Below are 25,005 nucleotides of genomic sequence, written 5' to 3' on the forward strand. Positions count from 1 at the left end.
CTCTCCCTCCCAGGGCAGAGGATAATTTAAAACAGTAGTGATTAGTCAAAAGTTGGAGAATAATTCTCCGTGTGTGTCTTCCTAAAACAGCTGGTGGGGGAGGGGAGGTAGGAAGGAAGTGAGAGAATCCGCTCTTTTTATCTGTTTTTCAAGGCGAACAGAGGCAGGTATGCATCCTTAGGGACAGCAGCAAGGTAGCGTGAGGGCATAAGACAGCAGCTGACCACAGGCACCGCGGGGTCGGGGAGGTCCCCCAGGCAAGGCGGGTGATGCAGCCTTGCAGGGCTCTCGCTTCCTCCTGTTCCCCGGGTGCTCAGCCCGGCCTCTCGGGGGGCTCTCCTATCCCTCACACCCTAACGCAATGGTTCGGAAACAAGTTTCGCAGTAGCAAGCAGCCGATCCTCTGCGTAACACCTACTTGGGGGAAAAGACAAAAATAAAAATCAGTCTATTCGTTAGGGCTTGGCTTTTATTTTAAGAAAAAGAGTTGAGTCCCGCGGTTGAAGAAGACAGCGAAGCGGATGCGCAGGTCTCCAAGCGCGGGAGCTGGTGCCCGCAGCCGGGGGTATCCTCGCCTAATCCAGGCGAGGTTGCACTGTCCTCGCCTCGGATCAGGGCAGCTCCAAATGAGGACACTGAGAATAAATTCAGCCTCACGGGAAAGCTGCAGAGATTTCTCTGAGCTGTTGTCATCATTAGAAACACCTTAATCTGTTGTGCCATATTTTTTACTGATTTGGTTTTCACTGTTTAAGAGTTGGTTTTGCGGTGACTTTTGTCATCCTCCCTCCTTCTCCTACACTAGTGTAATCCTACTAAAACTCAAAATCGTCTACAAGAAAATGGAGTCAATGTGTCATTCAGCATTAAAAATCTAGGGGGTTTAACTAAAAGCTTTAATTGCTACTCTGGCCCCATTATAACCATGGGAACGACGTGCTCTGTTGAGATCTCAGAAATGTTACATATTCCTTAATCAGGGGCTCCCCTTGTTTGTTTACTCTAGCTCACTTTCATTTATATCCCAGGAATATTCTTTCACCAGGCGACATACGAAAAGACAAAGGGTGTAAATAAACTAACATATGGCCCAAAGGTTTTAGAGAAGCCGGAGCCGCTTAGCAAGTCATGTGGGTGATACTGGGAATCTGACTTCTCTCCTTCCCCCACTCCCACTTAACCTCCGCCTCCCTGCGTTCTCCTTCTACCTTCTCACGATAAGTCACGCTCGTGTCGCGACAGACTTTGAGGGACCAGCTAATTTTCCTTCCGGAATGGAAAAATGTAGGCAGTGAAGTGATGGGGTTGGAACGGGCACTCGCCTCTGTGTCTCCACTTCTACGTGCAGCTGGAAGAATCCCGTTGACATACCAGATGCGTATGGGCGTGTGTGTAGACACACACACACTGGCCCCGGCCGCGGTCACTCCCAGGTAGTGGGGTCAGACTCCCGGAGGCGTCGGTGCAGAGAAGTGAAGGCCGCGCTGTTGGAGCGCAAGGGAAGGCCCAAGGAAAGCGAAGTAAACAGACATTAAACAACACCATTTTCTTTTTTCTATTTTTTTCCCCCTTGAATTACAAACCATTGGAGCTTCTGCTCCAGAGAACCTAAGTGATTGCTGAGCCCTCTTTCAGCCTGCGAAGGTGCAGTGTGTTCAGTAGAACGCTGCACCCCCTTCCCCTCCGCTTCTCTCCATAAGGCGGTGGAAACGGGTCTCGGTTACTGATTCATATTTCTAATCTTCCTTTCCTGAACATACAATGTTCTTTTGTGAAATGAATGGTCTTTAATTAATGCACTTGCACAATGCAGGGGCTTGCATGGGGATCGATGATAGGAAGCAACAGGGGATGGTTCCCTCCAAAATGGTTTGTCAGCATTGAGAAAGAAAAGGCAATGTCTATAAAAGGGCCACTAATAATGCCCACACGTCTCTCACCATGTTGTCTGAGGAGACATTCCTTCCCTTGTTGACAGTCAAGTGTAATAAGTACATGTCTTCGCTCAATCATTATAGACCATAGAATTGTATTCTTTAATTAGCATGTACTGTTAGCCCTCCTTTCCTTTACAGGCCTTTTTTTTTTGTCTTTTACAGACAAGCAAAAATATTTTCTTTCTTTCTCCTTCTTTCTTTCTTTCTTTCTTTCTTTCTTTCTTTCTTTCTTTCTTTCTTTCTTTCTTTCTTTCTTTCTTTCTTTCTTTCTTTCTTTCTTTCTTTCCTTTCTTTCTTTCTTTCTTTCTTTCTTTCTTTCTTTCTTTCTTTCTTTCTTTCTTTCTTTCTTTCTTTCTTTCTTTCTTTCTTTCTTTCTTTCTTTCTTTCTTTCTTTCTTTCCCTTGAATTATTTTATTTTTAAAATTATTTTGTTTACCTCTCTTTTTCTCTTTCTGTAATCGAACGTATTTTTAATTGACAATGTTCATACAAGCCAAAGCCAACTTTTTGTGTCAGGAAACTTCTTTCAAGTTTTCCTTTCTTAAAAGGAGTGAAGGCAGCACGCATGCGCACGGCGCCCGCCGGGAAGCAGAGCTGCTATGTGCTCAGGGCTGCTGTGTCCTTCTAAACTGCAAAGATGTGGCAAAAAAAAAAAGTCATGCAAAGAAAATTGAGAGTATGTCCAGGAGCTGAGAAACCCTTCAACATATTAAAATCGATTATTAGAGCATGCAGGGCGAAGAAAGCTTACTTTCAAATTATTTTAGCTGATGAATGAATTACTTCTCTTAGTGAAAAACAAAACAAAACAGCCAAAAAAGAAAAAAAAAAGACCACAAGTCTCAATATTCCAAGGAATATTACAGAAAAGTGTAATTGTGATATCTGCTAATTTTAGTGAAAAATTCTTCAAATGAGCAGTTTCATCCCTCACACGCCATGAAAAAAAAAAAAAGCCCCTCGGGGGTGGAGGAGTGCAGCAGCCTTTCGTGTGAGGCTTCAGTTGGAAACTCTCACCAATATTCAAAGTATTAGTGACCCCAGAACTAAACTGCGTGTGCATGACTCAACGTGCCACTGCATAGGTAACAAGGAGGACAACAAAGAGACACTTGGGTGACAGTGCGCACTGCAATTTCCACACACTGCACCTAGGTCAGTGTTCAAAGTACAATTAATTTCAAGTCTCCACTCTGAAAAATGTCATCTCGGAAATGAAGCCAAAGAAGTGGTTTGTGTTGTTCTTTTAATGCAAATGCCAACCTAAAACGATTAACATTAAAAGAGGTTAAAGACCATTAAAAAAACACGCATTAGCACTTGATTGTGCGCCACATTAATAGTACACTAGTTTGGGGATATTTTTTAAACTAATAGAGGAAAACAACATAAAGACAAGGTTAACTACACTGTTTTAGGAATGACTCAGTATCATTAGTACAAACACGTATTTTAAAAGTGCACATTCCGAAAAATAACCATAGAATCGAAACATTTATAAATATTTATTGTAAAAAAAATCCAAATATTAAAAATAAATAGTATGTTCAAACACACAACAGAACAGTCCTTCATTACCAAACATGGGACGAAGGAAAAGATGGAATATAGAAGTTTGGGGAAAGATACAACATAACACCATTGCGAATGTTTGGGGGTTGGTTTTTGTTTTTTTTTTTTTTTTTTTTTTTTTTTTTGTGAGCTACGTTTTCAGAGACTTCTCTGTACAGTTCACAAGGAATTTGGTAGATTTTCCCATAAAGATGACAAGATCCAGAATTAATAATAAAGACAACAACAATAAGAATAAAATACCCACTCCACTGCAGTGTGACTCGGTCTTTACTCAGGAAAAGTCCCATTTAATTAATGGGGTTTCTTAGAATGGCAGTATTGGGCTCAGATCATTCTGCAGCAACTAGAACAGAAGTACACTGATGAGTTACAACTTCAAGGAATTCGTATTACAAACAGAGCAATCGCGTGGTCTCCAGTGGGAAACTACTAAATAAACCTTGATAGGGAAATCATTTCAGTATTCATCGTGATGTTTATAAATGAAGATACAAAACGGATGCAGTTTGACTATCTCTACACTTACAGACAATAAAACAAGAGAGCATATGGAAGCCATCTCTGAATGCGTTAACAACTTCGATACATTGCACTATACACATGCTTAATAGGTTTTCGGACTGCTAAAATGATCCAAGTCTTTACTCTTACGTCCACGCTTTTGCTTTCACTCTATTGGAAAGGAAAAGCTTATTGGTCACATATTGGTGTTAATGAAACCCAACATTTCTACCTTCTCTCAAGATTCACATTCTGTGCAGCGTATGTGTAGGAATAATCTATTAGACAGAAAGGTTCAGAGGATAAAATGCAAAAAGTAGACATCACTTCAACTTTCAAACAGTAAGGTCACACATCTATGGAGATCTGTATACAGTTTCACACAGCCACAGCCACATATATCCAGATGTATGTCTATACACAGGATTCGATAGTTTGGTGTTTACTGCACCCTCTGAGCCCCTAAAGTTATCTTTAAAAGTTTGATTTTATCTCTTTAGAAACGGTTTAAAGCTAACGGGCAGGGTGAGTTTGACAGAGAGGAGAACAAATCGCTGACAAAGAACCTTTTACGTTTCATCAGCGTTGTTAGGACGACGAGTAGGAATTTCTCAGATAATAACTCCCACTTCAAAGATTTCTCAGCTCAATAGAAATTGGTCCATCCTTTTTATTCAACCACAAGGGTTGGCACTAAAGACGACTCAACTGTTTGAAATTTTTTTCATCGTGTTTATTTTTCCCCTATTCACTAGGGTACTTGGATAAAATAAACAACAAGACAATTACTAAAACATGGACTTCTAACTTTCCCGGGCCCATGGCCCAGTGCCCGTGGCCCCGGCCGTGAGGGTGTCAAGTTCCCCCCGCACCGCGGATCTTCCGCTTGATGCCGCGCAGAGCCGGCTGGGCAGGGCACGACGGGAAGGAGGGTACGGGCGGCTCCCCTCGGCCCTCGCTCCTCTTTCGCGGGTCCTGGGGGGGACTTCCATCAGCACACTTACTCCGTGGGGCCGAGGCAGACCAAGGCGAGGTCTTTCGGTTCCCCTGAGAGGGGTGGGGGTAAAAGGAGAGCACTTCTCGAGCTTTGTGGCTGGGATTTGCTGTGAGGAGCTGGTCAGAAGTGCTGGTCAGAGGGGACGGGAGCTTTCAAGCCTCGCTGACAGCCCCTTACTTTGGGGAGAAGGAGAGCAGGGCTACAACGCCTGTCTTGGGGGCAGGGAGAAGCGCAGCAAACCCCAACTCCGCCAAAGTGCATTCCGTGGAGGAAGTCTATCTCTAGCGGGGAGCAGATTGAGTGTATTAAGCTAGCATGAAACCAAAGGTCAGTGCAAATGTATCTTAATAGACTGTCTCAAATGGAGTGTGCCTCCTTTGAAGGCCGCTTGCTATTGCTCTCCTCATTACCATAGCGATCCTAACGTGGCATGCTGATGCACCATAAAACTCACACTTTCAACCCCAAAATCAGACCCTTTGAACAACCCGAGCTTGATTAGACCTTTCTCCTTTTCTTTTCCCCCTTAAAAACCATTTCCTTGCCTTTAGAAACTCGCCCTCAAATCCCAAACTCATTCTCTGATCCCGGCAGAAAGCAGAAACAAAAGTGAGCTGAGGCGACAGTTCAAGCAGGCCTTTTCTTCCTGACAGTCTTATCCATTTTTATTATGGTCTGGAACAAGTGCTCTGTTCGCGTGGGTTTTGTTTACCGGAAATTAAATGAAAATGATTTAGTTCGCGTCAAACAAAAATATATACTTGTATACACAAGAAAAAGGGCCTGTTAGATGTAAATATTATGTCCTTAATGAAAAGCCTGGACGTGCTCCAGACTTCGCCTTTCACTATTTAAGTATGACTTGCCTATTGCCATAGAAATCCTAACTTACCATGAAGATTCACCGTTGTGAAGAAATACTTCTTTGTACGAGCTTGCTTTGATGTCTAAGGCATAAGATTCAGGCTTTCAGCTGCGTCTGTCTAGATTACCTTGAGAGCAGCGGGATAGGCATCTGTAACAAGCAAATGAAAAATTAAAGGTGATTAGCCTGCACTTCCAAATACTTCTGTAAATAGAGAAATAAATAAGTAAACAGATCTCAGGACACGACGGAAACATCCTCCTTGCCCGCAGCTGGCTTCTGTATCTCTTGATTTCCACGACACAAGTTCAGAGGCTGCAGAGGGTCACAATTCTCGCCTAGCTTAGGCTCCCCTCTCTCGTAATTGTCCCGTCTAGGTAATTCTCTATGCGTATTACCTATAGGACACGCTATTTTCCGTATTCAAGGTGTTTAAATAAGAAAGTTATCGAGTCCAGGCAATGAGTAAGAGAACCTCGACCCGGGGAGGAAAACTAAGCTACATCAGCAGGCGAGGCACTGGCGCAGACATGTTTCTAGGCACTGTCCAGTTTATTATTTTCCTGTAGATTATATATGTATATGTATGTGTGTGTGTGTGTGTGTGTGTATGTATATGTATGTGCATGTGTGTACAGTAGTAACACACCAACTGCAGTCACCTGGGCACAGAGGTGATGCATCAAACACGAGAAGATGCAGTTACAGCAGCCTTCTGTCTGCACTCAGCAAGCCACCGAAACCTCTTACAACAGCCCATGCTATTTATTTGCCTATACTATGTGGTATTCTTAAACATAATTAAAGCAATTAAAACAGAACCATCCGGCAGTTTCAAGCTACCCCAGTAAAGAGGTTTGTTTATGTATTTTGAGGTTCCCCCCTCTTGCTTCTGTCTCTGAATCAGGAGAGTGAACCTTGTAGGTCTAGTTTGAAGCTCTAGGGCAGGGTAAAGGTGCATAAGCTGCGTTGCTGGACTGGCAGCAGCGTCTATCACTGTATCTATTCACAGAGCACCCTCCATGGAGCACAGGTCCGGGGTACACATGCTGCCAGGGGGCTGCCCGGCCTCGGCCCTTGCCATGACGTCACGGAGCGGGGCCTGTCCCTCCTCCACCCCCCCTCTTCTCTTCCCCTCCCCCCCTCCTCCCCGGGAGCCCCAGCATCCACGGTTCAACGGGAGCCACATTCGGGGTGGGGACGGGCATGTTTGGGTATTAGAAGTCATTACCAGTGGGAGCTAAAATGGACAGTCAATCATCGCACCCCCCCGGGCTTTTCCTTATTAGCGAATATTGGTGGGAGGGAGGGGGTAGAATATGTCTGTATGTATTTATATACTGCAAGAGGGAAAAGTAAAGAGATTCTTTCCAGAAACGTCCATGGAACGGGTTAATTAAAGAATTTAATGGATCCATTTTGTACAATTCAGTAACAAATAGTGTATATATATATAGATATATTTCTTTTAAAATCACACTCTCAGAAAATCGTGTATGAACAGAACACTGCAGCTCATGACACTAGAGACAAGAGAAAACCTGTACAGACAAAATCTGTATGAAACCACTTTGGTCCTATTGGAAAGGAAGGGGAAAGGAAGGGGAAAGGAAGGGGAAAGGAAGGGGAAAGGAAGGGGAAAGGACGGGGAAAGGAAGGGGAAAGGAAGGGGAAAGGAAGGGGAAAGGAAGGGGAAAGGAAGGGGAAAGGAAGGGGAAAGGAAGGGGACAGGAAGGGGAAAGGAAGGGGAAAGGAAGGGGAAAGGAAAGGAAAGGAAAGGAAAGGAAAGGAAAGGAAAGGAAAGGAAAGGAAAGGAAAGGAAAGGAAAGGAAAGGAAAGGAAAGGAAAGGAAAGGAAAGGAAAGGAAAGGAAAGGAAAGGAAAGGAAAGGAAAGGAAAGGAAAGGAAAGGAAAGGAAAGGAAAGGAAAGGAAAGGAAAGGAAAGGAAAGGAAAGGAAAGGAAAGGAAAGGAAAGGAAAGGAAAGGAAAGGAAAGGAAAGGAAAGGAAAGGTTTGTGAAAGACTTAAGCAAGACAATCGGAGGAGAGGGATGTGTGGCCCGAAGGGTGGAGGTGGCAGCACTCCGCCCGAGGCGAGAGCAACCTTTCCGAGTGCGAGGTGTCGGGAGCTGGGCCCCGCCGACAGGCCACCCGCGTACTCGGCAGCGCGTCGTCTCTCGCTCTGCCAAGCATCTCTCTCCGCCTTTCCCACTCGGCCTCCCCGAGTCCCGGAGCAGCGCTCTCGGGCCCCGGCCAGGCGAGGGACCGTCCGTCGCCGCTCCCCGCTAGCAGCGGGGCCGGGGCTCGCCGCGGGGGCGCGGCGGGGGAGGGATGGTGGGGGGCGGCGGGGGCCCGCGGAGCCCCGCTCCCTGACACACGTACCATTCACTCAGGTTGGCGGTGGGCTGCGCGGGAGCGGAGGGCTCTGCGTGGGAACAGGAGGCGGGGGGTTCCCGGCCGGAGTCCGAGGAGGGGGACACCAGTGAGGGCGTGGAGGACTCGTAGCCGGAGCTGGGAGGAGGGGATTTGCAGTGCACTTTCATATGTTTTCTCAGGGAGCTAGGGTGGGTGTAGGACTTGTCGCAGCCTCTCACTTTGCAGTTGTAGGGCTTGTCGCTGGTGTGGACGTGCGAGTGTTTCTTCCTGTCGCTGCTGTTGGCGAAGCGTCTGTCACAGCCCTCGAATTCACATTTGAAAGGCTTTTCTCCTGCAGGAGGCAATGGGCGAGCACAGTCATTAAGGCGGCGGCCGCGGGGAGGGGAGTGGCGCTGCCCGACAGCCTCCCCAAACCTGCAGCCTCCCCGAGCCCCTCTCCTCTGCCTTGGCAGGGCTCCTTTCCCCGGGGCAGCTCTCCTCTGGCCTGCGCCTGTCCCGCGTCACCAGCCCTGCCCTCCCCCGCCCGCCCCGCCGAGCTCCCGCACCACCGCCGCCGCTTCGCGCCCACTCGGTTGCACAGTCGTCTCCACACCATGACTGCTCTGTCCGGACAGCTTCTCCTCCCTTTTCCCCTGCCTAGTGTGCCAACATGGGATTTTGTGCAAAAGACTGAGCCCAAAGATTAGGAAAATTTAGAAGCCAAGTGCTTGTTCCGAGCAAGCACCGTGTGTTGCCTGCGCAGACCTCCATGTCCTGCAGAAAGTGTGGTCAGTGATTTATTCCTGGAAAGGTTCTTTAGTTTAAATGCGTTTCTCACATTCCCTCAGGCGCACATTCATAAGCTGGCTAGATTACATCTCATCCACTCCATATTTGCACTGATTACAATCCCGCGAAATGTTCACATCCCTCCTCCTCTCCCTACTCCCAAGCTTGCTGGTAGTGTCTGTTAAGGCACCAAATATTTCAAAAGAACATTGATTTTGGGGGACAAAACGATAGAGATTGAGCATGAAGATGACTAGGCCCGTGCACAACACTGTCGTGAGGATAGGATTGATTCCCTTTTCATTTGAACCTACTCAGTCATGGAAGGAATTGCGATCGGGATTACTCTGTCTGGTAATATGATAAGTGACGTTAATCTTAATAGAAATATAATCGTATTGCTGAAGTCCTGTGAAAGTTTAACCTAGGATCGTACGGACTGGGCACGGTACATGATATACAGGAAGCTTTCAAGGAAACACGCCACAGAAGGCTTTGAGGTGAAATGATGACTACATTATTATCACTGATACTAACAAACTGCAAAACCCTACTCGCCAAGGAGTACTCGGGTCTTGAACCCATCAAGAATGAAAATAACCTCCTCATTCGCCATAAACTAAAAAGTGTCAGAGTGTAGAGGGCACCACAAAAATACACTGCCGAGCCTTAAATGTGAAGTGCAAACAAAGCCACTATGTGCACCATCATGGCGTATGTGGTCGAAAAGACTTCCAATCTTTGTAAGAGCTTCCAGGCCATTTTATTTTCGAATTCGTTGGTGGTTTTGTTCTGCCCCCTCCTCAGTTCGTCACGATTAAATTTCGGAGGGATGTAGCTCACCTCGTGCTCGGCTGTGAACACGGGCACATAAAAGAAGGCATTCCAAATATTTCACATTAATGAACTTTACGCAAGGTGGGTGGGAAAAAGCTCATGGCTCTGCATCTAAGTATGTCCTTTCTGAACTGTAATAATCAATGAGGAGCTCTCACATCCCGCATGGCTAACATTTGCACAGAGTAACATTAGCACAGAGACAGGTAAATACCTGGCGTGACACAGAAAGCGGGAAGAGGTTAAAAATAAGGTCTTTAAAATAAAAAAGGTGAGAGCACTATAACCAAAAGCTGTCGACATACTGCAGTAGATATGCGTATAATATACCACGTACGCATATAATCTAATTACACTTTCACCTAAGGACCTTCAGCATCTAAGTTGAGACAACAAATCAAGGATATTAGTGCAGTACAAGCAAGCAGTAAGTTAGGAGACCCCAGGGAAAGCCATCCTCATAAGCACTCTGCTTGTGAATAGTGAGTTACATTCAAGTAAAAGCGGGCAGCGGCGCGTTCCGCTTTCCCGAGAGTTGAAAAATGTCCAACTTCGCTTAACTCCCTGAAAGAGCCACTGAAAAGTCCCTCCGTACAGTCAGGTTTCAAGTGGGAAGAGGGCAGCATTTTCTCAGCTGCCTGGGCTTGCATTCTTTGAACGCCTCCATAAAGAGGAACCATCCGAACCATTTGCAAGTATTCCATTCGCAAGCAGGTTTTCTTACGTGGAAATCCCTATCCGGCAGAGAAAGGACATTATAGAGGTCCTGGCTGCCACAGCCCCGGTACGGAGGTGCAGCCACGCAGAAAGCACCGCGGGCGATGGAGAAGCGCAGGATCTCAACCGCCATTTTACCCCCATACTTGTAGCTGGGCAAAAGTGTTCAGTGAAATTCAGCTTGGAAATTGTGGCATAATCCCCCTTCTCCGGGAGTGGATTAAGGTATTTACCAACTTCTCCGGTGGGGGGTGTGTGATGGGTTGTGTGTGGGGGGGTGGGGAGCCGGAGGTGGCGGCCCCCGGGCTGCGAGCGGGGCGCGGGGGCGGCGGGGGCCGCCCGTGAGGGAGCGGGGCTCCGTCCCACGCCTCGCACTATTGTTCCTGGCCTGCTGGGAAGGCGGCGAAGTGATCCCTTCCCGTCCTGCTTGTCCTGCTGCAGCCGCCTTAACGGCCTTATCCTCCAGCCTGGAAAATTCGCACGTCGCCAGAAATCCCTCTGCCCGCTCCCCAGCCTCGGAGAAATCAGAAGTCATTAATATTTGAGGAGGCAATAATTTTCCTGTTGAATCTAGAACTGTCTTCATGAATAATTCGCAGCGAGTTCTATTAGGGTTTGAGAAACATTGCGTTTTTGACAACTTCTGGGTGTTTAATAGAATCGGTGGAACCATAAAGGCCCTGCAGGAGTTTTCACAATACAGCAATTAATCACCGGGAAAGTTAAAGCGAAAAGTACAGACGCGCGGAATTACGTTTAATAAACGCAAACCTCCGATCTCGGGTTTGCCCTGAACCTGCCTCTCCGATGTAGGTCAGTTTTCCCAAGAATTTAACCATTTTCTGCTTCAGAGACTTCAAACAGTGAGGCCGTTAAAGAGCAGTAAAAGTTTGTTTACTTAAGAAAAACACTGTCATTAAAAGATGAGCTCTCTCGGTTAATGGCTGTACCTGTGCTGATCCGACAAGAAGCTGGCTCCGATACAAGTTACGTGACCCAGGGAAGACTCCTTTCTCCTCGGAAAAGAAGGCCGAGAAGGCAGCAGAGGAACACAACTTTGCTATTGCTCACACACACACACACACACACAGAGACGAGCTATTCATAGAGCGATGGAAAAATAATTAGGTGACGAGTGACGGTCGCTGCAAAATCTCCGTGCTATGTATAGACGATAGTGATATTAAATTAGTATACACTCTGCATATTATATCACGTAGAGTTAAATCATAAAATGCAGCTCCTGGAAGGTCAAGCCCTGCACAGAGCATGGGGGAAGGGGAGTTTTATGAACGGCAAGGTGGAAAAAAAATCGTTTGGCTGTAAGCAGATCTTACAATAGGATTATGTAGTTTCCCTTGCGGTGCATAAGGCTGTAGAGAAGGGTGTAGGAGGTGGAAAACCCTACACTGGAGCAGATTAAAATTTCAAAAAGGGCTTATTTCTTATCTTCTTCTACAGAGGAAAAAAAAAAGAAGAAGAAAAAAAAGAGCAGAGAAACAAACAAACAAAAAAAAAAAAAAAAAAGAGCCAGAACTACAGACTACAAACACCGGCTGCTAAACTAATTAATACAACTTCACAAGCTGGTTCTGAAAGTGTGAAAACTTTCTACACGCAATTTCATTAATTATAAATGCTTTCCTGGCCGGAAGAATGCAAACGTAGTTTTGCAAGATCGTCCATTGAGTTACTTTATTTTCTGAACTAACAGATGTTTCTGACACATGTCCCAATTTCGCTCAGCAGAACTGCAAATGACATTTCAAAATGTAAAGGCTGAAACAATACCGGGGTTTCTTTTCCTTCCCCCCCCCCCCCCCACTCCCCTCCCGAGAATAAGAACTTGCAGCTCCCCATATTTGCGAATGCAGAGAGTCGTTGGAAGGCAATGCTCATTAAAAATGTCAGTGTTATTCAGATCAAACATTTGAAACTCCCTCTGCCCAAAACAAAACTGTTGAACGAAAAGGTCGCAGCTGTGTTATTCTCACAATGTTTGAGCAGCAGCATCTCAGCGACATCAGTCAAAACTGACTAGACAAGTTGTAACTTCTATTGTTCACTTTTAATTTGTGAGCTTGCACAATGATTTCATTTTTCCTCCAACTACTTAAAATTGCAAAAAAAAAAAAAAATCTATATTTACACAGATCTACCCAAATAAACATTGCACAAAACTCTCGGCAAAACTAGGAAAAAATACGGACGAGAATTCTGAGATTTGTTCTTGCTCTCCCTTTCCCCCCCCACCCCCCCATTTCTCCTCCCTCCTCCAAACGGTAAAGAAGCAAACAAATCTGAGAATTTATTTTTCCAGAAGTACTTGGCGTGCATTCAATAACAACCAAAGGATACATTAAAAACAAAATAAAACAAAACAGTATGATGAATAACAGAGAGAGAGAGAGTAAAGAGAGCTGTACATACTGACCTGTATGAGTTCTTTTGTGTATTTTGAGATTCTCTGATCTGGCAAAGACTTTGCCACAGCCTGGGAAAGGGCAAGGGAAAGGTTTTTCACCTGTGTGGACTCTGATGTGATTTACAAGTTTATATTTGGCCTTGAAAGGTTTCCCTTCTCTTGGACATTCTTCCCAGAAACATATGTGATTGGACTGCTCAGGTCCTCCAACGTGTTCCACTGTGACATGAGTCACCAGCTCGTGCATCGTGCTGAAAGTTTTCGAGCATAATTTTTTGGGAGTCTGGTCCAACTCAATCCACTTACAGATGAGTTCCTGTTTGATGGGCTGCCTCATGTAACGAAAGAAGGCACCCGGGCCGTGGTGTGGAGCCAGATTCACGTTCAGATTCATGCCACTGTAGCTATGAAGCGAAGAAGCAGGAAAAGGATCTGTCCTGGAGGCTGGTACTTGAGTGAAATGTTCAGACCTGGCGTACATATCTCCAGGTAACCCCAGTCTTATCTGTCCGTTTAGATGGCCACCTGGAGCTGCATGGGGAGGCTGCTCATGGAGTCCAGTGAACAGAGAGGGATTCCCAGCTTCTGAGTGGTGGTGGTGACCATGGTGTCCTGGGTAGCTACCTGTTGTTGAGACAAACAGTCCGTGGTGAGAATTTGCAGCGGGGTGCTGCTCAGTCAGCCCTGGCATGAGTGAGGCCGGCAGGTCTTTGCGTATGAAGAAGTCCCTACCTGCTGCCAGAGCCTGGGCTGGGTGAGAGACGGGGTAAGGGGTTGCTGGTGACTGCGCCGGGCCAAACGCTCCCGTTTGACTAGAGACCACCTCGACTTGGCCTGCCATATGATGATGATGATGATGATGATGATGGTGGTGGTGGTAGTGGTGGAGCTGGTGATGGGGATGAGGGGCAGGGCTGAGCTTAAGGGCCGCGGGGTGATGCTGAGGAGGAGGATGGTGGCGGTGCCCCATGTACTCTGGCTGAAGCGGCCCGAGGCGGGACTCGGCGACGTGCTCCCCCGGCTGCGTGGGCGCCGTGGCGTGGGGGTGCCCGGCAAAGCCCGGGAAGCTTGACATGCTTTGAGGGGGGTGGTGGTGGCGAGGAGCCCCCGCCAAGTCTACTAATCTCAGCGCCGTGTTCCGCCTGGAGAGAGCAGCAGGGTCCATCACTGGGATCCCCAGAGCATCCAAGCTCATTAGCTTCTAAGGCTAAAAAGTCACCTGACAGCGGGAGAAGAGAGACACAGAGTGGGGGGGAAACTATATATATAGATATATATTTAATTTCTCCCCCAAAAAAGTTTCCCGGTCCGCGGCCCCTGCGGCGGGGTGCAAGGGCGGCACTGCCAGCGGGTGGGCTTTGCGGGGCCCGTGGAGGATCGCTTTCGGCGGCGGCGAGGCGGGGAGGACCCCCGTGCGGCCCGTCCTCCCGCGGGGACAGCAGGCAGCCCCACGCGGCGCGGCGCGGCCGCGGGACGGGATGGGACGGGGAGGGAGGGGGCGGGACGGGGCGCGGGTGGCCCCATACCGCCTCCGGGCTGCGGCGCCGGCCCCGCCGGCCAAACAATCACTGTGCCTGCCCATTGGCTGTCGCTGCGGTGGCGTCACCGGTGACAGGTCCCGCCGCTGACTGAAAGGTTCTTTCCGTGCCGTGGAGTGTGTGTGCAGGGTGTGCGAAACCGGGCGCGCATGCGCGGCTGCCCGGCGCCCCCCTCTCGCGGTTCGCGCCCCACGGGGCCCCTTAGCCCGGCCGCGGGGCACGGCTGAGCCCGCGGCCGCAGCCCGGCCCGGTGGCAGGGAGCCCTCCCCAGGGTCTTACCCTGGGCCGCGCTGGCCCCGCCGTCGGGTCATCGCCGACCTTCCGCCAACGAGCTGCGGCCATGGGGGAACAAAGCCAAGGCGGGCGGGGGAAGCATGTGTGGGAGTACCACGGCCGTCCGCCCCGGCTTTCGTTCGTTCCCGCTGCGCTGTCCCGAGGCGGGAGGCAGCCCGAAGTGTTACCCCCCGGGGAGAGCCTCAGGAGCCCCGGCAGTCCCTGCCACCCAGCCGGATTCACGGGAGGCCAGGCGGCCCAACGTCCCCAGCGGAAGCGGGCCCCAGGCCAACCTGCGGCTCCCCAGCACTTGTTGGCAGAGTGGGGAGCGGGTCATTTTCCAGCGGAACAGGCGGCTGGAGTCCTACTGCCAGCTGGCGGGCTGGGCGTGCGCACCTGGCTGTTGCTCGGGCATCTGTACCGCTGACCGAGCCCTGACAAAGGATTCCTGGAAAACTCCCTGTCTCCTTCTCTTTTGGCAAGTTTTAGCAATTATTCCGGTGCTGGCCGCTGTATCAATGCGAGAACCCGTGACGCTCAGGCTGAATCTGAATGTTTAACCCAGAAGAGGGAGTCTCTCTCCCTTTCCCTCTCACGCACACTTACAGGGTAGTTCCACGTAAAAATCCCCTTCCTTGGCCTGAAGGAAAAGCATTGCAAAGCATTTGTAATGGACTAATTTCTGACGTTTCTCATCTGAAGGAAACAACAACCTTGCGGGGTTTACACGCCTAGTGCTGAAAGTATAGGTTAGGGTTTCATCTGAGGCCTTATAGCTTTAGAAAAGCTTAGGGCTTCAGCACAGAAGGAAGTATCTACTTAAGTTTTAAAGAGGGGGATTGGGAACTTGAAAGAAGTAAATGAAACATGGGAAAAGATTCTTCTGCTTCGAGAAAGAAAAATACAGATGTAATTATCTGCCCTCTGTATTACTACAGAACTCAGATTCTGACATAAAATTACTCCACCAGTCTCACAAAATAAAGCAACAATGAATTCCCTATCCATTCTGTCAAACTCTCAGCATTTTAATACATTGACTTGCTGTTAACTTGCCATTAGATACTTTACTGCATGCACACCAGGTAGAGCTCCCAGAGAGGAATTTTGCAGCTCCTTAAAAATTCAACAGTATTAGCAATCAATAGGTTTTATGTTAAGCAATAAAATAAGAAACTGTTTAGCAACATCAGCTCAGCTGCTCTCGTAACGGAATCTACCAACCCACAAGATTAAAGTGTAGGACATACATAACAACACATGGGACGTTTTTATCACAGCTTCCCATGCTCTGAAATGGTTGCAGTTACGTATTTTGACTCGGCTTGGTTTTCACCATGTTTCCTCTGTACACAAGGCTGATATTCAGGTAACTAGCATTTTCATGTATGTCTTTCTGAGTGGAGATGATGAAAAGTGACAAATGATGCAATTACCTCTCCATCCTTACATAACATGTTTACACAGGCATTTTAAACCACACACCATCCTCGCAATATCTCAACTTTCAAGTCTAGTTGCTCTACGAAATGGATTTGACAGCCCTATTCATGACCATCTCAATAGGAGTGCACAGAAGAGACAAACGTTAGGAAGTATGAATCTGTTACTTACAAATGTACTGAGAGTGTGAATTCCAAATAAAGCAGCTTTCCTCATACTTCCTTAAAACACTGCATCTCTACACACTTGTTATCCATCAATTCTGCCACTTCTCAGTCAAGGGAGAAAACATCTGGAACAGTTTATCAAAATTTTAAACTATCATAACTGGTTTGTCCTAAGCTCATTTAAAATATTTGATGGTTTCTTATCAGACACTCAAAGTTCTCACTCAGGGTTCTTTCTGACTCCCCTTTCCAGGCAGTGCAGGAGAACCTGGCCTTTGGTGTCCCTCACTGTTAGGTGAAGTTGGTGTGAGCCCCGGTTTCGAGGGGGGGGGGGGGGGGGGGGGAAAGAGGGGGTTGGAGTAGGGGCGGGCGGGGGCCTCCACATGACAGTGGGGAGGCGGAGAAACGGGAAAGAGGTGGGGAGGGGGACCAGATCCGGCCGAGCTCTGTGCATCTCCCAGGACGTTTTGAAAACTTGAGTGTCTGCCTGTGCAACCCTTTGCCAGCTTGAGCTCATACGGGTGCCACTCAAGGGATGACCGAGATCTCCCGTTTCTTGGCAGTGGCCTGAGGCGTACTGGACCAGATAAGCCAGGGTCTCAGCAAGTGTGTCAATATCAGCCTGTCCAGGGACTTATTATTATTAAGGGCATCCCCTTCTAGATTGCACTTGGATCTCATGATCTGGATAAACCTGGAGCCTTTCCAGAGAGAAACCAAGATTACTCAAGCAGCAGAACAGCTGAAACTCAGACGCCAGAACAGCTCGACAGCACACTACTTATATAGAGTAGATCTTATATCGAGGGAAGTGAAGTTTAGAGGAACTACAGTGCTCTCTTGAGTGCCAAGTCATCAGGAATAGACGGGCGGCTTGTTCCTGAGTATACATTTTCTCGTGGCTGCTGTGTTTCAGCGACCAGTCCTCGGCCCTAAACTTGTCCTCGCTGGAGGATTGCTTTAGAAAGGTGGCATGTTGTATAGCTAGCCTTAAGCTCTTCTTCCCTTCGCTGCCCTCGTCCGACCCTGCAGCTGGCTCAGCTCTCTCGGGGGAGACAGGAGCTGGCCCCGCGGGCTGGCGGACTGTTCCCTAGAAGAGGAGCAAAGCTGCCTCCGTGCTTCCCGCCACGCCGCGGGACCCAGCGCTCCACCTGCCCACACCTCGGGGGTGCGGGACCGAGACGGGCACCCCCAACCCTCCGGCCCCTGACTGAACCCCCGCTTCGTGCAGGACGGCTGCCAGGGCCTGCGGTATGGAAACTAAGCCGCACACGCCTTTGTTGTAGACCCCGGGAATGGGGACAGCTCCAGCTGCTGGACGGCTATACAGATCCAACACACTCTGCTTTGATTTTTGTTAGGAATCTACCCACACAGCAAGGCATTTATCTGTATTTCTGATTCTGTCGGAGAAAGAGCTTGCTGTGAAAGTGAGGTGCAAAGTTCTAGAGAGCCAAGCGCCCGTACTCTTTGACTCGGAGCCAAATCCTGCTCAATCTTAGAGTTATGCTCAGCACAAGGAACAGACCTGCCTTAGGAAGCATCGGAAAGATGAAAACCTGACCTTCACTTTTTCTTGTTCTCTTCCACTCATGAATGTTGAAACTTCTCTTCCCGATGGGGCAGCTTTAAACTTCCCAGACAGTACCTGAGGGCTGGGATGGAGCAGGGTGCCCTGAACACTCCGGACAGCGGGTTCACAGAATCAGAGAATGTTATGGGCTGGAAGTGGCCTCGAAAGATCACCTATTCCACACCCCCTGCCAGAGCAGGATCACTTATACCAGGTTCTAGGGATTAACTGTAGGCTTCAACTCCTGGATGAGAGGAGGGGAGAGAATTCATCTGAAAATCCTAGTATTTACTCTGAGAAATGGACAAATGCAAAGACCAGAAACAGAGGGGACCGAGAAGTCACTCTGTGTAATTCCCTATCCACAAACTCGCGCTGGGCAGGAAGGGATAACGGAGTCAGTGAGTGACACAGGGACAGGCGCAGAACCTGAGCCCAAGTCCCTGGCTGCCCAACAGAAGGCACTTCTGTTTAGAAAAAGTTGGCTCAAGATAGATTTTCCAACATCTTCTCGGAGAGAGTAAGAGAGAGTATCAGGAGGCCAGGGAGCACGTTCTGCCTTTGTATCTGATATCTCGCCCCATTCCCACTTACGGGGGCTTCTTTATTTCAGAGTTCGTAGATAACGGGAACTCAGCTAGGAGGTGAGCAAAGGATCGTGCCTAGGTTTGCCTCTCACTTTTTGTGACCTAGAGCTACCCTAAGACAAGTAAATCATATGCTTATTTTAAATAGAATATTTCACTCAGTACCTCAAGATTAAGGTATTCCTGTCAGATAAGCTGTCAGTCGCTAACTACTTAGACACCACATTGTGGAAGCCTGGTATCCCTGGTAAAGATGATACATATCATGTAAACCCCATCAACAAGATCAAAGTCTTCTTCTTTAATAGGATCCAATACATGTCAAACCTCATTCCAATCAAATCGTCCGTAAATGAATTCAAGATGAATATGTCATAGAATAATGTGACAGTGCAATCACATGAGGTCAGGGGTTGTTGTTTCAATGAGAGAGTCGTCAAATATTAATTCTAGAACCTCCAAATTAATAGGCATTGAGCAGGATTAGACAGCTGCTGATGGGGAGCTGTGTTGCTGATTTGTGTTTATGCGAGTACGTTAAACACTAAGGTGAAAAAAATACTGCCTTCCCTGAACCAGAAAAAAAAACCCTCAAACCAACAAAACAAACAACGCCCCACCATGTTTTAACTTACTTGGCTTTTCCAGGATGTTTCTGTGAAGTCTTTTTCTTTTCCTTACTAGAAGGGGAGTCTTGTGCCTCATTTCCTGACTTTGTTCCTGTTTGAAGAAAGAAGTGGAAAGTTAAGATAAAACCATTTGTATGTGATATTAAATGAATGAGACTTATATATATATATATATACATACATATATATATATATATATATATATATATATATATATATATATGACTTGATCTTAATCGATTCAAAAGAAAAGGAAGGGGTGGGGGGGCGGGGAGGGGGGAAACCACAACAAAAAACCCCACAACCAACCAAAACAAAACACAAGAGTTAAGTAGCGAAGGTGGAAGGAAGAGAGGCTTTCTCCGAGGAGAAAATGGAGACTGCCTTCCCAGTAAAGCAGCACATGTTTTATAGAGTAATGAAGTTTCCATGGCTGATTTAGAGAAAAAAATAAGTAATGGAAGGACATCTTTTCAGTCCTCCTTTGATCTGACATTCACCTTCTGGCAGGCTATTGTAAAGCAGGTTTTTACCAACTCGAGTATATTGTTTACAGATCCTTCCCTCCCTAAATTTAATTTCGGACTGTCTCAGAGTTTCCAAGGCAAGTGGTTGTCTCAGCAAGGATTAGTATAGTACTACCCTGGCACTTCTCCCTGCCTATAATTTTCAGCTTGCTCTTTGCACTCTGCAAGGCAGAGCGCTGCCACTGCTGCAGGCAGAACTTTGCACAGCCTTCTCTGAGCGGCAGCAATGACCCTGAGAACAGAGCTGGGGATTAATGCAGTGGCTGAGTCTGAATTTTTGCAGGCATCTTTGAAAATTTCAGAGGTTTTTGTTTGTTTTGTTTCATGTTGCAGTTTGTTTGTGGGGTTTTGTTTTGTTTTGTTGTCGTCGTCGTCCCCCCTCCCCGTAATACAGAAGAGCACACTATAATCTGTAATCAGTTCAAAGATTATTATCATGGCTGTTGTTACTATTATTATGGAGACTACAGGGCTGGTAAATAAAAATCTATAGTGACACAAATAATTGATGATGTTAATTGTGAAACTTCATCAGCGTATCACAGGCTATCACAAATAATTTGATGTTCTCAGGATTTTCACCGCTGTGATGAAAATTACTGCTGAAATAAAAAAGAACTAGAGGAACCCTTTGGAATTATATTTTCTAGTCAACTTATATTTATCCTCTCAATTTTACCAAATTAGAGCAGCAAACACTGACCGGCTAGCGAGAGGTTTGCAGGAGTTGTGTTTTACTGGCTAGGATGGGAAGCTGGAGGAGTGCTCAGCCCCCAAATATTTGCCAAAACTTGTTGAAATTGGACAGGAAAAACAACCAATCAAAAACCAAACACCAAAAAAACCTCTGCATTTAATATTTCAAATGATTGCCAGATGACAACAATCAAAGGCAAAACAGTTGTGTGTTTCAGAGTAAATATTGACTAAAACTCTGGCTGGACCTTGCATGCCTCTGTCATCTAAGCAGTGCCGCTTGCGAAGCGGGAGGATGAGGATTGCCCATCGCCCCGAGCTACTCGGATCACAGCCGGGACGAGTCTTGGGGCTCTATTGAGGGGTACAAGACTCCACCAGGGTCCCATGGGTGCGAGAAACTGCAGCCCGCGCAGGTGGGACCTGCCTCCTTTCCCCAGATGCTCACCCCACACCCAGCTAAAGGTGCAGCGGCAGAGACGGGCCGGAGGCAGTAGTTGCCCCCGCGGGAGCCCGGCGCCCTGGACTGGTTTGATGGCGTTGCCCCAGGATGCGTGGGCCCTTCTGGGCATGCAGCAGCGTGGACGGCATGTGCCCCGCCGCCATCTGTTTGTCACGCAACATATGCTTGACTCGGCCGCTCAGGGTGAAGGGAGCACTCGCCGAGAAAGTCTCGGTGAGGAAATAAAGTTACTTGGTACCGGATGAAGAGAGCCCTGAGCCCAGCCCTTAGAACGGGGTTTGGGCACGGCCGAGCTGCCTGGAGCTGAGGGACCGAGTGTGACGAAGGTGCACCAGGGAGAGGGGCCCAGGGGTGCCGGCGCCTGGGGCTGGCACATGAAGCTGGACTCAGATAGGAGGTCACTCTCGAGGACATCACCCTCAGCAGGCATTTGGGAACATCTTCCTTTGCCTAGGCGGCTTCGGGCGCAGAGTGGCCCGGTAGAGACAGGACCGAATTCTTAGCCCCTCCGCGGGGTTAAATCGGCGGCGGCTACCTTTTGCTTTGGCAACTCCCCTGGCTCTGCCTGCGGGGAGGTGGAGGGGGTGTGGAGGGGGGCGGCCGGGCTCCCGGGATCCGTCCCTCCTGCACTCGCCTATAAAGACGGGCGTGAGACGCCAAAGCGCCGGCTCCCCCGGCGCGCCCCCGTGGCATCGGGCGCGGTGGTGGGCGAGGCGCTGGGCGGGGAGCGCGTCCCCCGGGACGCCTCCCCGCGGGCTCGCCATTGTCAGCACTTCTCACTCTCTGCCCTCGGCTGCGGGACCCAACCGGACCCGCTGCCTGCCTCTTCCCACCGAGCCTGGCTGCTGTCAGGGCTGGGAGAGCCTTCGCCCGGCTCCGTGAACCCCTGCCACTACGCCTTGCTTGTACTGCGAGGCCAGCCCCACCTGAAACTCAGGGGGGCGTCGCGGCGTCCAGTGGAGGGTGCCAGAGCCCCCCTCGAAGACGCCGGGCGCTTCTCCCTCCGCCCGCCCCTGCCCGCCGAGGTATGCCGCCGGCGTTGGCCCCGTGTGGGTGAGGCATTGCTCCCGAGCATCGCGGGGGTCCATCCCTTCTCCCTCAGGGTGGCCGAGCCTCCTCCCACCAGGGCCTCCCTTAGGAAAGGGAGCTGTGGTCCAGCCCTTGGGCAGGCGTTGGGGCTAGCTAGCCGCCTGGGCTGCCCAGGCACTCTCTGCTCCCAGGCACTTACCCCTGCAACCTGTTGAAGGTTTCCCCTCATTTCTAAACTGGCAGAAATAAAAGTGAGAGGGGGAAGGGGAGGGAAGGGGGAGGGGGCAGGAAGGAAAAAAAAAAAGAATAAAAGAAGAAAAGAAGAAAAGAATATACAGCCCCCCCCGCAAGAACCCACCACCTCTTTGGCTCTTCCATCGAGGCGGTCATCCTTCATTTCTTCTTTTCTTGCTTTCTGGAAGCAGTTAGGGAATGTATGATGAAGCAGAAATGAGCCGTCAGGATGATATTTTAATGGCTTATATGTCACGTTGGTGCATGTGGCTTTGAACTGGAGCAGCTTTCGTTTCCTGCAGAGAGCGCGCCGCAAATCCCACTTGATAACTTCTACAACCCACAACATTTCTTTTTTTTTTATTTTTTTCTTTTTTTTTTTTTGCATTCACTCTTACACTGTATATTTAGATACGCTTCCTAAAAATACCCTCTCGTCTGTCTTCTCGTGTATTTTGCACCGAACTGGAATGATCACTGGGTTCCCCCTGCACTGGGAGTAAGGCTAGCACTAGACTACCTAACTTCCTGGATCTTCTAACGCCATCGCCGCGAAGACTTCACAATAACGCTAACAACTCTGTCCTTCGTTTAAATTTAGCACTAGATCCAGAAAGTAATGTAACATGCAACAAAAGACCGTGTCAGCACACAGGAGCTCTCCTAGAGCAGACAAACCTGTTGCTATAAGATATGGCAATTTCTTCGAACTGATTTGGCAGAATAAATGCAAACGTGTAGATTCAGCCCAGAGTTATTCTGGAAAAAAAAAAATATGAAAGCCTCCCCAGATCCAAGGGAAATTACATAATACATTTACTTTGAAAGCGATTCCCATGCATGAAGCACAGGCAAACTGCATGGGCAGATAAACTGCCCTGGAACATTCTTTCAAGGCGTATCAAAGTTTATTTGTTGTTTGTTTGCTTGTTTTCTAGGCACAATGGCCATTTTTATACCTCTTGCAATGAGACAGTTCTCAGCCGAGAGGGGTTTCGCGCAGCAGCAGCACTGCTGCTCTGATTCCCGAGTACCTGCGCTGCAGATTGCTTACCAGCGCGTTTAATTAGAGAAGATGAGTTTAAAGTTTCTTTTTCTGGCATTAGGAATTGGAGGGGCTCTGACTGAACTGCGAAGGAGGCAAGTGAAGGGCTGAACAAAGGCGAAATGGAAAGAGCACGACTCTTAGCGAGCGTTTGGTGTTTTCGTTACTAGAAAATAATTAGAGCTAATGAATATGCAGGCAACTAAGTAAATAAATAATTTGCCAGTTTTATATATATACACATATACATGGTCACATACGTAAGTGTAGATATACACAGGCACACAGAGTCGTTTTAAGTTTTAAAGTTTCACAAGATTTAATTTTTTTCAGTGCCGAAGCATCGTTTAAAATACTGTGCAAATGTTACTTAGTTTAATCGATTAAGCCACAAAGGGCTTCTGCTTTTAAATACCATACTTATACCTTTCAACAATCATTTTAATATATAGTCAATGGCTCTTTGTAGTGAGAACAAAAAAGAACTATCCGCAGTTTCTCAATAGACTTTGAGCTGGGGAAAGACAGGTTAATCGAGGGTTGCATCTAGAAAACAACCAAGTGTTGTATGTTTGCACTGAATCCAAATGTCTGCATTTTTCTAACTAAATCAAAGGGAGTGTTATTTCTTTTTCTGCTCACTCATCTGAAGGTAAGTAAATTTTCTCTGGCGATCAAAAGCCTGGTCAGCAACAAAGACACCGCCTGCTTTTTCCACCGTCCTGGTGTGGCAAGTTGAGGAATTTCAATAACTGCGACAAGGGTGACTGATTTGTGAACTAGAAAAGGTTTGAATGTCAGAAAATTTACATTGCTCCCATCGAGGATTTCAAATAATTTTTTACCAAAAAAGAAAAACAAAAGAAAGAAAAGAAAAAAAAATAAAAGAAAGGGAAAAAAAGGGAAAAAAAAAAGAAAAGAAAAAAAGAAAAGAAGAGAGAGAAGAATAATCCTGGAGTTTGATGTAGCAGAAAGAGAAACAATATAGGTTTGGAAAATTTACAGTTCTACCTGAATGAAAGAGACTCCGTAAAAAGAGAGAGAGAGATAAAGGGAAAGCAAGAGAGAAAGGAGAAAGAATTTTTTTTTAAAGAGGCGAAGCAACAACAACAAAAGTAGAAAGTTCTCACCCACCTGCGTTTTGATGGGTGCAGAAAACAAGATTTATTTCAGAAATCTGATGGAGGGATAGAGTCAGCTACCCAGAGAAATCACGCCTGGTGCTTAAAAATGAAATCAAGTGCACCCAGCACCTACTCTCGCAGAGCTTCAGTTTTAAACAAGCGGAAAACAACTTCAAAAGAAGAGAGTCCCTACGGGGCTTCTCTTTTCAAAGCCTAAAAAGTTGCTCAGTGATCTTAAAAATTCTGGATCACCGAGAAGTCATCATTACCATCATTATCAGAGCGCCGAGGAAAGAAGGACAGAGAGGAAGAAAGTGGGAGAAAAGAACCTTAATAATAAAAGATATATATAGATATATATAGATATATTTTTTTCCCCCCTTAGCACACATGCACACAAAAAGATGCGCTGGAAATATTTTCGTGGAGAGAGAAGGAAAGGGAAAAAAAAAAAAAAAAAAAAAGCTTTATATATTAAAAAAAAAAAAAAAGAAAAAAAAAGTTGGTACTCCTGCAGCCCTGTTTGTCAGCCGAGATGTCAGGGCGCGCACAATACTTGCGATTGATGAGGCGGAGGAACCAATCAGCTCCGGGAGGCGGCCGTGCGCTCCCCTCGTTGGCGGGGCCGGGGGGAGTTACGCGGGGAAGGGGGAGCCGCCGCCGACCAATGAGCGCCCACGTC

General features: G+C 47.6%; 1 protein-coding gene across 9 annotated transcripts; it reads right to left on the reverse strand.

Moving 5' to 3' along the window:
• Positions 1 to 3,425: 3,425 nt before the first annotated feature.
• ZIC4 (Zic family member 4) lies at positions 3,426 to 24,833 on the reverse strand. 9 transcript variants are annotated; one of them, XR_010304430.1, is made up of 4 exons: positions 13,005 to 14,431; positions 8,255 to 8,579; positions 5,903 to 6,025; positions 3,426 to 5,291 (listed from the first exon to the last, which is right to left on the reverse strand). XR_010304430.1 is itself a non-coding variant. In XM_064152842.1 (4 exons), the coding sequence occupies exons 2-4, from the start codon at positions 19,279 to 19,281 to the stop codon at positions 8,158 to 8,160; spliced, it is 1,107 nt and encodes a 368-aa protein (XP_064008912.1). In that variant the 5' UTR covers positions 19,282 to 19,296; positions 24,334 to 24,833; the 3' UTR covers positions 7,792 to 8,157. The 9 variants fall into 9 exon arrangements, 8 of the variants coding, with proteins under 8 accessions (XP_064008906.1, XP_064008910.1, XP_064008912.1 ...); XM_064152842.1 differs by lacking the exons at positions 3,426 to 5,291; positions 5,903 to 6,025 and adding exons at positions 19,212 to 19,296; positions 24,334 to 24,833 and having other exon boundaries at positions 7,792 to 8,579; positions 13,005 to 13,619; XM_064152839.1 differs by lacking the exons at positions 3,426 to 5,291; positions 5,903 to 6,025 and adding exons at positions 19,212 to 19,296; positions 22,282 to 22,522 and having other exon boundaries at positions 7,792 to 8,579; positions 13,005 to 13,619.
• Positions 24,834 to 25,005: the final 172 nt, after the last annotated feature.

This window comes from Pogoniulus pusillus, chromosome 13 (genome assembly GCF_015220805.1).
Source record: "Pogoniulus pusillus isolate bPogPus1 chromosome 13, bPogPus1.pri, whole genome shotgun sequence".
NCBI lineage: Eukaryota > Metazoa > Chordata > Aves > Piciformes > Lybiidae > Pogoniulus > Pogoniulus pusillus.